This window comes from Thamnophis elegans, chromosome 3 (assembly GCF_009769535.1).
Source record: "Thamnophis elegans isolate rThaEle1 chromosome 3, rThaEle1.pri, whole genome shotgun sequence".
Classification (NCBI taxonomy): Eukaryota; Metazoa; Chordata; class Lepidosauria; order Squamata; family Colubridae; genus Thamnophis; species Thamnophis elegans.
This window is the reverse complement of record NC_045543.1, coordinates 121,758,234-121,770,682: the sequence shown is the minus strand read 5'-3', so window position 1 is coordinate 121,770,682 and position 12,449 is coordinate 121,758,234. Positions and strand designations below refer to the sequence as shown.

Genomic DNA, 12,449 nt, shown 5'->3' with positions numbered 1-12,449 from the left:
TGCTGACCGGACAGATACAACAGCTTTTTCACAAGGCAGATCGGTGTGCAATCCTCCCGAAGAGCAAGCAAACGGAAGAATCCCTAGTGAAGAGCAGACACTTTCCCCCAAGATACTGTTTCTCTGCTGGGAACGCAGGGCAGCTGAGAGAAGAAACTTGGTTGGGGCGGGGGAGGAAGCGAGGAGGAGCGGCCAAGGCGAGCGCAGAGCCAAAAGCCAAATGCACCTGGCCGGCCAGAGGCGGCGCTGAGAGAGCCCGGCTGAGCAAAACCAGCCAGGGCGCCCCTCAGGTTACCTATCGCCTCCGCCCTCTTCCTTTCTTTCTCTTTCCCTCCCGCAACCTGGGCCCGCCCATCGGCCCAGTTCTCCTCCGGCTACGCAACCGGCGTAGGCCACGCCGTAGGCGTAGTGGCCGTCCGGGGAATTCGCTCCCTGGCCGCTCAGAGCCGGTGCGCTTGACTGACGGAGGGCGAGTGTGGGATGTGACCCGCCAGAGAAAATGGCGGCGGCAGGAGGACCAGCGGCGGCGGCGGCTGCTGCTGCTGCTGGGGATCACATCGCCTCCTCGGGAGGATTATCTTCGGGGAACGAAGCCGCCGCCGCCGCCGCAGTTGCCGCCTCTGGAGCAGCGCCCGCCGAAGGCGCTCCGAGCCCGAAGCCTTCGCGGTACGGCAGCGGCGCTGCACCGGTGCTCGTCGCGCGGCTCCCCACCGGAGACAGCGGCGGCGGAGGCGGCCAGAGGGAGTCGCGCTCAGACTGGAAGCGGAAGCAGCTGCGCAAAGTGCGGAGCGTGGAGCTGGACCGGCTGCCGGAGCCCGCCGAGTTCGCGGAGCTGCCCCTTTGCCTCACCAGGATCGCCGGGGGAGCCACGTCCTCCTCCGCCCCCCAGCCCTTGGCCCCGGCGCCGCGCTCCACCCCCGGCAGCCCCGCGTCCTCCCCCAGCCGCGGCGGCTTCCTCAGCGCCGGCTCCCACGACCCGCCGCAGCCGGACGTCGGCAGCCAAGCGGCGGGAGCTGGCGTCGCCCAGAGGATCCCGGAGTTCCTGCCGCCGCCGCCGCCACCCCCCACTTCAGCCGGAGCTGGGTGAGTGGAGCTGCGGGGTGTAAGCGGGCGGGAGCTGGCGTGGCTGCGGGTGACACTTGAGAGCGGCCTTGGCCGAAGGGAAGGGGTGTCCGGGGACGCGGGGGTCGGGGCTGTTCGTGGCCGCCGACTTCCCTCCATGCCTGCGCGGGCAGGTAACGCGGCACTTGGGGCGCCGTGCAGAGAGAGGACGCGTGTTTGCAAACACTCGGGCGAGCCTCGAGAGTTGCCTGCCTGCCTGGGAGCCTGGGATTTGTCAGGGAAGCCGGCCAGGGGTCGCTTTCGGGGGCAGGTCAGCGTGCGGCGCTGCTTCCCAAGCATTGTTTTGGCAGCAAACTCCCCTGCCCAGCGCACGCCTCCTTTGCTATTTTACCATCCCTCAGAAGGGTTTCTTCCTGGCGCTAACAGCCCCATTTTGATTTCTGCCTCTGCTGTGGGTTGCAGAAGGAATGTGGGCGCGCTTCAAAGGGGCGCCCGGGGCCGCAAAGCCATTTCAATACCTGCCCAGCGGCGGTTGCTTGAGAGAGGCTTTGAAGTTTGAATTGGCCGGAGTGGTGGAAAAAGGACCGGATGTCCCAGCCTTTTCAGTTTGTGTGCGGATCAACCCGCTAATTCTTCAGGCGATTCTTTTCTTTCTACTAGTAGGAGGATCCAGAGTTGGGGAGTGGAGAGGGTGGGGGAAAGGAATGGGGATGCGGGTAAACATCGCTGTAAAATGCGGCGAAGTGGAGTATTTTAGGTTGGTTTGCCGTTTAATTGGTGCTCTCAACAGTTCAGGAACCGAGAGCGCGTCTGTAGCTTGTTCCCCCCACGCTGTTTGAAAAGAGGGAAATCTGTTTACGGAGTGGGAGAAAGCAATTTAAAAAAAATAATCCATATGCCTCTTTACCCGGCTGCCGTGAAAACAGATGTAAATTGAGATTTCAGATGACAAGTCTTGAAAACAGTGCATCGATTTGTCTTCGTTGCTTAAAGTTAACTGACGATGCAGAATTCGCCCTGTTTTCCGGACTGGAAACACAGGTTTCAATTGGGGATATTAAATTAAATCGCTCTGGTTTAAGTAGAATAGAATAGAATAGAATAGAATAGAATAGAATTCTGTATTGGCCAAGTGCGATTGGACACATAAGGAATTCGTCTTTGGTGCTATATACTCTCAGTGTACATAAAAAGACATGATACATTCATCAAGAATCATAAGGTACAACACTGATTGATAGTCATAGGGTACAAATAAGCAATCAGGAAACAATCAATATCAATAGTAAGGATGCAAGGAACAAAGTTACAGTCCTGTAAATTTGACAAGAGTGGTAAGAGTTTTTTAATACATATGTTAAAGTGCTCCGATTGCTTTTTTAGTAACCCTCAGTTCAGATAAATGCATTTTCCCCCTCAAAGCATTTTACTAAGGGTTGGTGGGAAAATGCCCTTATAGTCAGTAAGGGGGTGCTCTGAGACCTACATTCTGCATTGCTTATGAAGGAAGCCTGATCCTAAACAGGAATCTCAGAACCAGATCACCTTGACCTCCACATGACTCACTTTTAATAAGCATGTTTAGTCTTACAGTCTTAATAATACAACTATTTTTTAAACTACTTGTACAACCAGATCTAGTCTAAGGCTGCCAATAATCAGTGGTTCTGTATATACTCATAACTTGTGAATTTGCTACTTTTTAAGCAGTTATGTTAGCATATATGATTATTAAAACATGTAGCAGATAAGCTGCTAACTGAAACTGAATTCCAAGCTGGCACATGAACTGTGTACCCTGATTATGGAAATGCATTTGTAGAAGAGCTAGCATTGAAGTAAATTAATAGTATTTCACTGTAATGTGTCTCTGTTCAGTGTGTGCTCATTATATGCCATAGTGATGTTGACTGTTTTATCTCAGTAAACCTTTGCACCTGTAAATCTCATTTGAAAGATTTATTGTAATGTATTGGCCACAGAAAGATCATTATTTCATGAATGTTGTATTTGTTGGAATGTGTGTTGCTTGTACATGAGAAATTTCTTTGTTACAAATAAGTTACAGAAATTTTGCACATTTGGGGGTTGGGGTACTCATTGAAATAAATTAAAATTAATTGCTGAGAAAATATTTATACATTCTGGAGAAATCATTTTACTTACTGTAAATAGCTTATCTCTGCATGGAAAGTATAGATTTAATTGAAATAAATCCAACAAAAATAAAGCTAGTGCAAATTGTAATTTCAATATGTTTAAACATTGAATAGCCATTATTACCCTTGTTAATATTTCTGCTAAATTAGTGTCTGTGGGTGTGTGTGTTTGCGCGCGCGCATGCGTGCATGCATTCAAGTCATTCTTGACTCCTGGTATTGCATGGATAAGCCCATGCAGTTTTCTTGGTGAGATTTTTGGAAGTTATCTGCCATTACCTTTTTTCTAGAGCTGAGGGACAATGGCTCAAAGTCACCAGCTGGCTTTGTGTCTCGGGCAGAATTAGAATTCAGTCACCTGGTAACTAGCACGGTGCCTTAAACTGCTACACTATAGTGGCTCTAAATGGTAAATGCTTCAACTGAATTCTTAAAATCTAAATCACTTTATTACATTTAACAGTTCAGTAACTTAATATTAATTCCTTTCATATGGTCTTCTTGAAATAAGTAGATAGTACAGCTGCTTTAAGGCCCTCGCATATTTCTTTCTTATCTATGATTGTTCACCCTAGGGTTTAAATAGTTCCTACTTCATCACATTTCTGAATTATGAATACTATTTGCAGTATGTCCCATCATTCTAATTCAAAATGCTTATGAAATAAAATAAAAATATCTAACTAATTCTGGGCTAAGCAATTAGCTGTGCATAATAATCTGTTGTAGATTGGAATAGGGATAAAAAATATCCATCCATCCATTCAGGGATTGGATGATTACTAATGCAGTATAACATCTCCATTTGGAGAAGGTTGCAGCCGCATAGAGTGACTTTCCTTGCTGAATATGAACATTATGTTAGTCGTTACAGTTAATTCAAAGGTAAATAGTCTTAAATTATTCAGTTCCCCAAATATTTAACTATGATAATAACCTGCCTTCCATGAAATAAAAAAGTAAGGTAGCTTTCTTGACAATGTCTTAATTTTACCATGTTATTGTAGCCCTCCATTTATTTTGCCTAGCAAAAATAAAATTGAAGATCCAGATTAGGTTTTTTTGTGTACTTTAATGTTACTTATTAATGTGTACTTTCCTTCAGTAAATGCTGATAGAATTACATAGTATTAATTGTTCTTAAAGAGTGTGGAAAAGCAGCTTTTGTAAAAGTAAAGCTGTGGTCTTGAATGTTTCAAAATACTCATGTCCAATGGTAATGGAATTTTAAAAAAATGAGTTTTAATGATAAATTATTTTCTGAAATTTAGGTTGCAATCCAAATACTGGAACCAAGCTGCATTAAGCTCAGTGAAGCTTAGCCTGAGTATAAGGATAAAGCTACACTTCTATAATTAAGGAGCCTTTTTGGTGTAACTATGATTTTTCCTATCTATCTATGAGGAAACAGTCTTAATGCTACTATAATAAGCTTTTTATAGATGAAGATTATAACTTGAATTCCTGCTAAGCCCTTATGCAATTTGTCTTTCAAAAAGTAAACCGGGGGGCGTGGGGACTTCCGGGGGGCGTGGCCTGTTGCCGAGGAGGGCTCCACCGAGCTCCTCAGAGATCTGGTCTGTATATCTAAATAAGATCATAGATAGCACCCCTTTCTGGCTAAGAAAGGGGCAGGGAGAATAGCCCCGTAGGTTAGGATCTAATCGTAAACCACAGCCTTTTTTCTTTTTTGGCTGTGGAAAGAGATTAGTTCCGGCCGAAGCGGAGCTCTTATCTCCAGCCATTTCTTCTCAGCTGCCTTTTTTTTGGCAGCCCCAGACAGGCTAGCCCCCCCCCAGGACAAGACAAAGTTTTTTTTTCAAGCTAGAATTGATACGGGCGGGTCCCACCCCTGTGAGATTTATGTTTTTAGTACTATCGTAAATACCAGCACCATTCGTCTTAGAGACTTCTTTGTCTAATTAGACCTCAAAATGGCGATTTCTCTCCGTGGATGATTGATATACTTAGCCGGTGTTATCTTCCTGCAGACTGCTCCTTAAGAAAATAAATTTTTCTTTTTTGGAAATAGAGGGGAGCGAAGCTCTGCTTACTTGCTTATTTATTATGCCATCCAAATCAAAGAAGCGTCTTGCTACAAAAGAATTTAAAGAATTTTCATTGGAAACACAGCCTTTGTCTCCTATGTCTTCTGTTGAGGAACTTTTAACACAGGAATATCTCCTTAAAATGCTTAACGCTTTTAAGAAAGAAATCAGGGAATTTGTATTGGAATTATTTGATGATTTACAATCTAAAGTTAATCAAATGAAGGCGAATACTTTTGCAGCTGTCTCTGCCCTGTCAGATTACTCTGCTGAAATAGAAAACAAATTGGAAAGTCTGGAGAAGGCTAATTTTAATTTGACTACCAATATTCAAATTTTACAAGAAAAAATTAGAAATAACGAAGAACAGCTTATGATACTAAATTTTAATAGGAAGGCATTTGCAATTAGAGTCAGAGGATTCCGTGAAAAGAAGCAAGAGAATTTAAAACAGACCTTTGCTGAAGCCTTCAGCCACGCGCTGGGAAGCCCGGGACTTAACTTTGATTGGCAGATTCGGAAAATCTATCGCCAGAACTCATTGATAGCGGAACAGCGACAGCTCCCGAGGGACATAATTATATATTTCTCTACAAAAGAATCTAGAAACGCGATTGTGCAAAATTTTTATAATAATAGGCTCCGAATTGATGACCAGGACCTGATTGTCTTCAAAGAGATTCCTTTCCAGATATTGAGAGCAAGAAGGGACTACGCCTTTTTAACTAAAGAGCTTAGGAGTCAACAGATTCGATACAGATGGGAGGCCCCTGCCGGCATCACGGTTACATTTGAGAATCAAAGATTTCGTCTTAACTCTATTTCGGAGGCTCAAGATTTCTATTGTAGGATTCTGAAGGCGGGACTTCCTGACGCGCTCGGAAGAGAGGAGAGACAAGCGGAAGGAGAAAGCAAACGGCTGGCCATGCGGCTGCAAGATGGAGGGGGTAGCCCCTCCTCTCTCGGAGAAGCAGAAGAACGCAGATCGAGAATTTAGATACTTCAAAAGACTTCCTAAAGTTGAGGACTGAATGGGGGTTTGAGACCTCTCTCCGGTAGAAAAAGTGGACTAATTTTTATCAGAAGGGAAAGCTGGATGAAACTACTTTGAGCTAGATTCTAAAGTAACGTTAGCACAAATTTGATAGTGGTTAAAAGAATGCGGAATGATTTATGTTGTTTAAACTTTGTTAGATGGGACTATTTTAAAATAGAAGGTTAACTGACTCTTGCTGAAAGTATTATTTGAAAATGATCCATGCTATTTAACTTTTATTTGAAGGGAAAGTTGGTTGTTATAGTTACTTTTTAAATAAACGCTAGTATAAATTTGATAGTGGTAAATATTAGACAAGCAAGAGATGAGGGTAAAATGTATGTGGAATGAATTATGTTATTTGTGGTAAATACCAGACAAGCAAGGGAAGAGGGCAAAATTTACGTTGTTTAAAGCTTATTAGAACAGGAAGCCGCTTGGGATTATCTTAAGATAACTGTAAAAAGAATGCGGAATGATTTATGTTGTTTAAACTTTGTTAGAAGCGACTACCTTAAAATAGAAGGTTAACTGACTCTTGTTGAAAGTATTACTGGAATATGTGGAATGATTCATGCTACAAATCGCTCTGAGCTATATTTTAAACAAATGTTAGCATAAATTTGATAGTGGTAAATATCAGACAAGTGGGGGATGAGAGTAAAATGCATGTGGAATGAACTAAGTTATTTAAATTCTACTAGAAGGGGAAGTCGGTTGGAATTATCTTAAGATAGAAATTGATTCCTGTGTAAAGTAATATCTGATCTATGTTGCTTAACTTTACTAAGAAGGGGAAATCTGGTTAGATTATTTTGAATTACGGTTTGAAAAAGGGGTAAAGAAAGATCATTCACGTTGTTTAAATTTTACTAGAAGGGAAAGTTTGATTACTTGTCTGTAAAGTTATATTTGAATATATGGCAGGAACTATGCTGCTTAAATCTTATTGGAAGGGATCATGAGGTTTAGGAAGGGAACGGGAGAGTCTACAGAAGATCGGGGTAAATAGCAAAGAAGTAAGAGACGAGAATAAAATATAGATAGAATGATTTATACTATTTAAGCATAGATAAAGATGGGGGGCTGAGATCAACACAAAGAGTGGTTTCTTTTTTTTTCTTTTTTATATATTACTTTTATTTTTTAATCCATATGTATACAAGATATTTTAGATAGAAGGTAGTGCCAGGTGTGGGCCCTGGGAAGCCGGGAGGATTAGGGATGGGGATTGTGGGGGGTGGGGTGGGGGGGGGTTAACATAATCTTAATAAGAACAAGAATGTATTTATATACGGTGGTTCCTTTTTTTTTTATTATTATTATTATCTTTTTTTTTTTTTCCTTGGTTCATTTTACATTTATTAGATCAAACAACACTCGAATAAAGGCATACACCAAGGAGGGAGGTAGAGGGAAGGAAGAGGGAGGAGTAAGGAAGGAGTAAGGGGAATGTAAGGAGTATGTAAGGAGGGTGTCTGGGGAGTAAGGGGAGAAGGAAGGTTTGAGGGGAAAGGGAAGTAGGAGGGGAGTGTTAGAGGGAGAAAGGAAAGTTGGAGGGGGTAGATGGGGTGTATGGAGGATGCAAGGGTTAGGTGGGGTTGGGAATGATGAGTTGTGTTTCCTTTTTATCTGTTCGTTTTATTCCTTTTTTCCTTTTTTTTTCTTCTTTTCTTATAGTAAATACCCTGTGTATAAATGATTGCAAATGGAATGTGAAAATTGAAAATTGAATAAAATATAAAAGCATAAATTTAAAAAAAAAAAAAAAAAAAAAGTAAACTTTATATTTTCATTACCAACAGATTTCTGATGTTCCTATGTATTAATGTATTTGTTTACATTGGTGTGGTGGAGGAAGAATAGAAATTGTACCATAATGATAATTGAAAATACATAGCTAGACAATCTTGTGTTATTGGACCTAACTAAAAATTAGGTTTTGTATATGTAGAGACAATGTTCCCTCTAATTTTTTTCAGTGTGTGCGGAAAAGTATAGTGTTTGAGTGGCACATTTTCATGCCTGAGCACCTGAATTTTTTTCACAGATGTTTCACAGAGCAATTTATTTATAGGATCCAAATTGGAATGGAGAAAAATGGTTTTGTGTGTCCGTGTGTGTATGTGTTTGAGTGAGCAAGGATCCCGTAAGGGAACTGCGCCTATTTAGAAGATGTAAATTATTGCAAACATAATCAGTCGAAGATAGGTATGGGGACAGGTTGGGCGGTAGAGAGAAAGTGATAAAAGAGTGGGAGAGAGGAAGAAAAAAGAGGGAAGAGAGGCAGAAAGAGACAGAGAAGGAGAGAGAAAGTGACAGAAGAGTGGGAAAGAAAGAGAGAGAAAGAGAAGAGAGAAAAAGAAAGAGGATGAGAGAGACAGAGAGAGAAGAGAGGAAGAGGAAAGAGTAAGAGAGAACATCTCATTTCAACCCTGAGGTGCAAATATTCTCTTTGATTGGTAATTTTATTTGTCCATTTATTATCCAATACTCTCATTTCTCCTTAAGTTCATCAAGAATTCCCTTCTTTTTATTGAATTTATCACAATACCTTGAGAACAACTTTTTCAGCATAGCTTTACAGCTATGTAAAATATATAGTAATTTAGGTCAGGTTTTCAGAACATTAGTCTATTTATAAATCACTAAGTGCAAAGAAACAGAATTCAGAAGGTTGGCTTCCCTTTTTGTAATTGCCTATTGTCTGCTTGATTTTCTACCTACATTTTTGATAATTGATATTCACTGTTGACCCAAGAAGCCCATCATAGAAAGAAACCCTTCCTATGAACTTTGTTGGGTTTCCATGGAATGAAGTTTGATCTTTTTCTCAACCATACAGTAGCATATTCTTTCTAAGGAGGATATAATCAAGATAGTCCATCAATCTAATAGTATGGCGATTGACAATCTCTTTATATTTCAACTCTAACTCTTTCAGTCTTAAAGGTTTGGTGAGGAGAAATCCAAAAATTATTTTAAAGAGGAAAAAAAATGTTTGCACAATTGCATCCATGGAGACATGTATATATACACAACACACAGAGAAACAAACTTAACAAAGTGCTAAGTCTGCTCACCAACTATCTGTCTCTCTCCCCCCCCTCTCTCATTAATGAGAGAGAGAGAGAGAGAGAGAGAGAGAGAGAGAGAGAGAGAGAGAGATGGCCAGACGAGAGGAACTGCAGAGGATCTCCCTGAGTCTAGGGCAGCGAGTCGTTCGATGGGAAACTTGCCTCTTGGAAGGAATGACCCAGCTTGGCTCCCGCTTTCTATCTGCCACCCAACGACTGAACGGAGAAGCAGGAGAGATGAGGCAGGAGAGATGAAGTGGGAGCTTAGCCGGGTCATTCCTTCCAAGAGGCAACTTTCCCATTGAATGACTCTCTGCCCTAGACTCAAGGAGACCCTCTGCAGTCCCTCTCGTCTGGCCGGGATGCCAGCGAGAGTGTTGGGCTGAAGGAAGGAGGGATACACACGCTTGCGCTCTCCCTCTGCCCCCCTTCTCTCTCACACAAATGGCAAATCCGAGCAGCCATCCCATGCCTTCTCCCAACCCCCACACCCCTTCTCTCAGCTACTTTCTGCCTTGTGGACCTAGAATTGATTGCTGTCTCCAGGCTGGCTGTCCTCTCCTATTATCGTGTAAGGCATCTCACAAAAACCACTGCACGGCAGTTGGAAACTGCTGTTCGGTGTTTTGTTGCCACGTGCGCGGCCGTGCATCCGCGCAGCTTAGAGGGAACATTGTGTAGAGAGGGTTTGAGAAAGATACAATGGAGTAATAGGACTTCATTCCAATATAATAGTATGCTATATATACTGTGTAATAGTAGTACACATACTCTGTGTGTATGTGTATGTCTCTGTGTGTGGATCTCATTAGTACAATCATTATTATAGTTTAACTTCTAGACTACTGGACTCAGTCCCAACTGAATAGCAAAAGCCACACTAATTAAACTTTGAAGCATCAGTGGAGGTTGAAGAACATAGAATAAAAGGCTAATAGGAAAGGAGAGTACTCTGTGATCTATTAGGTCTCAGACATTTCAGAATTGATTTTAAGAACATGTTTAAAAATATCTGATATTCATTTTAAATAACTTCATGCTGCTCGACTTTATAACATCAAAGCATGAAACTTTTAAATTAGAATATAAAAATTGCATTATAAATAACAAATCAAATAAATGGTCAGTGACCATATATTTAAACAACAAACATGGATTTTTCAAATGCCAATGTGAATGAAAATTTAGCAGTGTGCACCTCAGCCACCCCAGTGTCATTTAATATCTTATTTCTGATAAGGGCAGAGAGTCTGAACACTACAAAACGGACAGCGCTTAACATGAAAACAGCAGCGAACAGCCTCCCACTGCTCTGTAAGTCACAGAGTGACATAAGTGAAGAGGCAGTCATCCCCAAGATAAGTGTAGTTGTCTTCACGGGGAACACCCCCCCCTCAACCTTGGCATCCAATCAACTGGATGGAAAAGCTGCTGTGTAAACCTAGATAGATCCGGGTTGATTGAGGTTAAGGTTTGCTTAGAAATTTTGGTACTGTATGATTCCCAATGTGACAGAGGGAGAGGTTGATTTATGGAATGAATTCTTCATTTCAATAATCTTAGGCATCAAAGATGGCTGAGTTAGATAAGTATCTGATTAATATTTGCCTGGTGATTGATATTATGGGTATAGCCGCAAATATACTGAAATCAACTCTCTTAATTTATTAGATACTGAAAAGGCCTTTGATAAGTGCAGACTGAACATTAAAATGCATTTTAAAAAGATATGGTTTCTATTATATTTTTGTTCATGGCATTGCAATTTAGTTTTTTCATCCTATAGCTTGAATGATCACCGATCAACTTGTCTGTCAGGCCTTTAATTATAAATAATGTACCTTGCCTTTTTTGATTTGATTTGATTTGATTTGGTTTTTGAACTGTTGGTAGATTCCATTACACAATCTCAAGATATTAAAGGCAGGGCACTTAATATTGAATATATATTATTCTTATATTGTATATTAATAATATGGCTATTCTTGAAAATTATATAAATTATTACAATGTTTGTTGATATTGCAAAGCAATATGTTTATAGTATGGCCATACTATTAACTGGAATAAATCTAATTTGCTACCTTTGGGATATATTACATCTGCATACATTCTGTTTTAATATGGTCTATATTAGTGGCACGTACCACATCTGATAGCATGATTTTGGATTAGGGTAGTGCATGAATCCAAAACTGAATGAAATATATCTCTTCCTAATATTTGAGAAAAGGTGTGTTTCTATGTGTGTGTGCGATTCTATTAATGTGTGCATTTTAGTGAGCCCCAAAAGCTGGCAGATTATTAGAAACATAAAGATCCAAGAAATGCCAAATGCCATCTTGTATATCATTGAACTGTGTAGCTTCATCAGGTCTTTTGCCTGTGTATTAATAAGAATATTGATGACTCTGTTCACACGTAAACAATGTTTTATCATGAAGAAATATGATTTTATCCAGTAATTACAATTTTGAGCATTTTTTACACACCAGTCTATGTATATTTAATTATAAATCCAGTTTGTGCCAAGGGGCATGCCTGTAGGTTTGCAGCATTAGGTTTCCAATATTAATGAAATGTCATGTATTCTTGCCAAATGTTCTGTTAATATTAAGATACTTTACATTCATTGTATTACTGCAATCTATTAAGACTTAATCCATTGAATAAAGAAATATTATTTTGGCTGTGTTTATTAATGAGGCCTCAAGTTGCCTTCTTTAAAATAATGTTTTGTTATCAGCAGATGGAGTCCTTTATAAGTTTCTAAATTGTAATATCAAAATCAATTTAAAAATCAAAATCAATTCCAAGATTCTCCTTTTTTCCTTTTTAAAAATTTAAATGAGGTTTGTATTTCTTTCTCTTATGGTAAATTTCTCACACAGACTAACTCTTAAGAATACTATGATTTTATTATCAATCTGTTCTAAGCTGTTCATCAAGAATGACTTATGTGTATATCACTGAATCAGATATAGTTTTAATGTTTGTCTTGCTTTATGTGCTTCAGGATTTAAACACATGAGCTTCTGTCACCTTAGGAGTTAAAGGAATATATTTA

At 40.6% G+C, this 12,449-nt stretch overlaps 1 protein-coding gene across 1 annotated transcript in view; it reads left to right on the top strand.

Moving 5' to 3' along the window:
• The first annotated feature begins 272 nt into the window (after nucleotides 1–272).
• Nucleotides 273–12,449, top strand: part of MAP3K1 (mitogen-activated protein kinase kinase kinase 1) — a 77,110-nt gene continuing 64,933 nt past the window's right edge. The window contains exon 1 of the mRNA XM_032213160.1: nucleotides 273–1,083. Coding sequence (XP_032069051.1) covers nucleotides 500–1,083 — 584 coding nt within the window. The 5' untranslated portion in view covers nucleotides 273–499. The remainder of the gene's footprint in view (nucleotides 1,084–12,449) is intronic.